This window comes from Papio anubis, chromosome 12, assembly GCF_008728515.1.
Source record: "Papio anubis isolate 15944 chromosome 12, Panubis1.0, whole genome shotgun sequence".
Lineage (NCBI taxonomy): Eukaryota > Metazoa > Chordata > Mammalia > Primates > Cercopithecidae > Papio > Papio anubis.
Window position 1 is genome coordinate 64748512 of NC_044987.1, and position 4544 is coordinate 64753055.

The 4544-nt window shown below is 40.9% G+C and overlaps 1 protein-coding gene across 1 annotated transcript; it reads right to left on the reverse strand.

Moving 5' to 3' along the window:
• Window positions 1-355: 355 nt before the first annotated feature.
• COR52P3 (cOR52P3 olfactory receptor family 52 subfamily P-like) lies at window positions 356-1321 on the reverse strand. The gene is given in 1 exon segment (NM_001168865.1): window positions 356-1321. A coding segment is annotated over 1 exon segment (966 nt).
• Between the last annotated feature and the right edge of the window lie 3223 nt (window positions 1322-4544).

Consider the following 4544-nt stretch of genomic DNA (forward strand, 5'->3'; position numbering starts at 1 on the left):
AATTAGAAATCCATGCCTGGAATATTGAAAGGGTGCCAGGAAATGAGAAGAGACTCTTATGGCTATGCAGGGACTCTTCTAAACTGCAGCAGGGTAGAAACCCTCCAGAACACAATGGGTTGTTTTCAATATCTGCACGTTACCCAGGTGGCAAGAATCTTCCCATGTTTACACTTCTCTGAAAGGAAAGAAAGAATGCCTTTCTCTGTGATTTATCATTCTTGGAAATGGTCTAGAAGGTTCTGCAGAAGACATTATCCCCCTCTTAAAAGCTCTTTCTGGTCTTACATACTGAGGATTCTTTATCTTGAAAAGTTTCTTTTATTTTGGATTAAGTCCCTTCTACACTCCAGGGTCACTCAGATGCCTTGATGCCAGTTCCCTGCCCACTTTGAAACACTCTGACAACTCTTTTATGGATCTCTTTGGTCTTAACTCCATATACCACAGGGTTAAGAGCAGGTGGGAAAAGCAGATAAACATTGGCCAAAAGAATGTGAATATGGACTGGAACGTGATGGCCAAAGCGGTGTGTAAAAAATGAGAAGAGGGCTGGTGTATAAGAGATGAGGATGACACAGACATGGGAACCACAGGTTCCTAGGGCCTTGGACCGAGCTTCACAGGATGAGAGGCGAAGGACAGCTTGTGCAATGAGGGCATAGGAGAGACCAATGCAAAACAAGTCAACCCCAATGACCAACAGTGCAGCTGTCAGCCCATACACATGGTTAGGCCTGGTGTCTCCACAGGCCAGCTTCACCACAGCCATGTGCTCACAGTATGTGTGTAGGATCACATGGCTTTGGCAGAAGTTCAAACGCCCAATAAGGAAGGGACATGGGAGCATGAGCAGGGAGCCTCGCATTACAACTGCCACCCCTATGCGGGCAATCATGGTGTCAGTGAGGATTGTGGCATAGTGGAGTGGGTGACAGATAGCCACATAGCGATCAAAGGCCATGGCCAGCAGCACAGTGGACTCCATCATGCAGAAGGCATGAATGAAGAACATCTGTGCCAGGCAGGCAGAGGCAGATATATGTCCAGCTCCACACCAGAGGATGGCCAGTAGCTTGGGAACTGTGGAGACAGAGGCAGCCAAGTCGATGGTTGAGAGCATGCACAGAAAAAGGTACACAGGCTTGTGCAAGACTGGTTCAGTGGCAACAACAACCAGGATAGTTATGTTGCCCACAATTGTGGCTGTGCCTAAGCCACATACAGGAATTGAGAGCCACAGATGAAATTGTTCCAGACCTGGGATGCCCAGGAGGAAGAAGACAGAAGGGTCAACATCAGTGTGATTAGGAGATTCCATGTTGTGGCCAAGAGTGCTGGACGTTCTCTGTGGTCAGAAACCTCCACATGGCATCACATTACCTGGAGGAACAAGATAGAACAGAGATAGAAATGAGAGAAGAGTAACACTTACTAGCTATATCATGTTTAGAAAGATTCATCATCCATAAAATAGCAATAATAATCATATCTATTCCCTATAGAGAAGAGAATTATATGGGTTAATATTTCTAAAGATTTCTAAAAAGCTTTGAATAATACCTGATATATAATGCTGATTAAATAAAATAAGTGAATGTGAGAAATGGGTCAAATAAGCCTTCAGATAAACTAGAATTGTCTCCTAACTAAGGCTATAGGAATATACCTGAATATATACATACACACAAAGAAATACACATACATACACACACGTTCTCTTTTATGGAGTATAAGAAGAGATTAGGTGTGACTATCAGTTTAGTGACATAAACTATAAACATAGTTCACTGGGTAATCTTGGGCATTTTTTTTCTTGTCCTTTAAGTTGGAATAGATTCTAACCTGGGGCCATGTACTTAGTAATTATTTTTGAACTTAATATTACTCCAGTCGTTTCCACTCTTTTTACTAAGCTATAGATATATTTTCACATATATCTTCTCAATCTTCATCTGAAATCTCATAAGATGCTTCAGCTATCCTTTCCCTGAAGTGTTGAAGGTAACCCTTTTGGACTTCACTCTATTTCTGAAACGGAAAGTTCCAAGCTTTTTCAGCCATCTTGGTCAATCCTTTATTCGCATTCTATCTGCAGTACCTGGTGATTTCTAAGAAAGGGCAGAGTCCAATCCTTCTCAATGTTACCATTCCACAATGGCAAGAAGTGATTTTACAAGAGTACTTTGACTTTACCTGGACAGTGATGACTAATGTCTTTTTATGGGAAAAAAAAATGAATACTATTCTCTAATTTATCCAACCTTTCCAGTACCCCAGCCTCTAAGGGGACTCAATCCACAGCAAGTGTTACTTAAGCTAAAAGGAATTATGCAGAGTATGTGGGACCATGGGCTTGGGAATAAACAGAGGAGCATGATAAAAGTTGAGAAATCATTTTAGCTAAAAGTTTTCAAGATGAGTATGAGAACTTCACTGCCTGGAAATTTATATCCGTGTGTCAACCACAAATATTTAATGTTTGTCTCATATATAACTAGCCTTATTTTTAAAGCTGGAGATACTGTGACGATCAGCACAAAAAAGTCAGGAAATCTGGGGAGGTAGAATATAGTTATCAAAGGAGAATCAGCTCTTTGCCATATCTCTTTCTCCCTTTGGGTGTGTACACATTAGGTGGGAGGAGAGTTAAACTCCCCTGTTTCTTAACAGACCAGCTACTCTGTGTATATAGTAACTGAGAACATACATTTAAAGGGGCCTCTCCATTTTTTAACTGCACAGATGTTCCTATTTGGGAATGTACATGGATTTAAAAGGCTAAACCACACCAGAAAGCCCAAAGATGTTGGTGAACAGGATCAACCACTGTTTTTTGTTTTCAGAGATTTAGGAACTAACTGAAGAAGAGGAGTGTGGTGACAGTGTTAATCTGATCACAGCTCAGAGTCAACAAATGATATGACTTCCAGGAAAGAGAGGGATAAATCCCTGTAACAGAGGTGTATATGAAGGGTCTTGCACACAGTGCTCTGTGAGCTTATGCCTAGGAGGGCAGAGGCAGCAAAGATACAAGGCTCCAATCAATTTCAGCGAGGGGCTTATCTTTCCCAAAGAGAAACACATTAAGGGGAAAGTTTGGATATGGTCAAATGTGTGACCATTACTGATACGGTTTGCACTTTCCAGACCTCCTCCACCTAATATTCAGGGAAGAATGTATGCCAGATCTCATGATTGCCTTCATGTATTCTTTGAAGAGGCAGGCTATTTCAGAGGTATAAAATCTTGGGGATTTAGAGCAGCAAAGTTCAGTGGTTAAAACAAATGTGGGCATTGGAACCCACAAAACTGGGAACAAATCTTTGTGTTTACCTACTATTGGCAGTGTTGTTTTGAATGAGTCAATTTTCCTCCAGCACCTTACAGTTTTCTAAGAAGCACAATGGGAATAACACTTTACAAGCTGGTGAGAATTTAAAGAAAAGTATCCACTACAGTGTGTGGTCAACAGAAGGTGCTTAATAAATGTTGTTTGTTATCATCACCTTCATTTTAATAGGAAACAATCTCATATACAATGCAGAATCCTCACTGCAGTTTTCTTAACCAGCTAGAATCCTGTCTTAGTGTATATGTTTATATGAGTAACTAGTTTACATTCAATCTAATTTGCTCCATTGTAGGGAAAGCTTGTTGATAAACTGTGAACACATTGTTCTTTATAATTTTTTTCTGTATGCCTTCTAGGGCTATACGACGACAATTTGGAAAACAGCTTTCCTGATTGCTCTCAGCCAAATTGGATGCACTCAGCTATGGCTTTTATGACATAAATTTAATTTATTAGCAAATGTGATCTCTGCTCAACTGATGGCTCAACACAGATAATGGACCTGAACTCAGAATACAAAAGTAGAGGAGCCCCGCTCACAGCATCACCCCAACTCTTTAGTTCATGCCACATTTCCTACAGTGTTCGGTCTTCTTACAAATTCACTTACTCAGAGCCAGGAGGCTTAATTTGATGATTTTTTTGAGGTTCCTTTTGCATTTTAGGTTTTTCCCTTGAAGAAACTGGACTGAGCACAGATGACCCTATATTACTTGATTAGATTCACTCCTCCTTTAACTGATGTAAGTGAACATTAAACTCGCAGTGCCTCTTATTTCCTCTAGTCTTTTCTTTTTTAGGAACCCCAAGCTTTGCACACACCAATGCTTTATAGAGCCATGTGCTGTTATCCATTCGCTCACTTCCAGCACTATTCCATCCAACTTGCAGATCTGTGATCTCACATCTTTCCTTATACAAAGTATTCTGTGATATTGATAAACTTTTGTGGCCCTTCTCACTCATACCTCAGTTTGAACTTGTCCTCTGACCCAATCACAAATCTGATGCTTATTGTGACATTAAAGCCGATATCTTCAGTAAGATAAAAGTTCTAACATCACAATTAGGGGAAGGCCTGGGAGTGAAGAAGGTTTTCCGTGCCCTGAAACCAAAGGCTGTAAGCCTGTATGCACCAGAGCATAGCTACAATTGGGCTGCCTCTGCCTGATGTCAGAATACTAGGGGG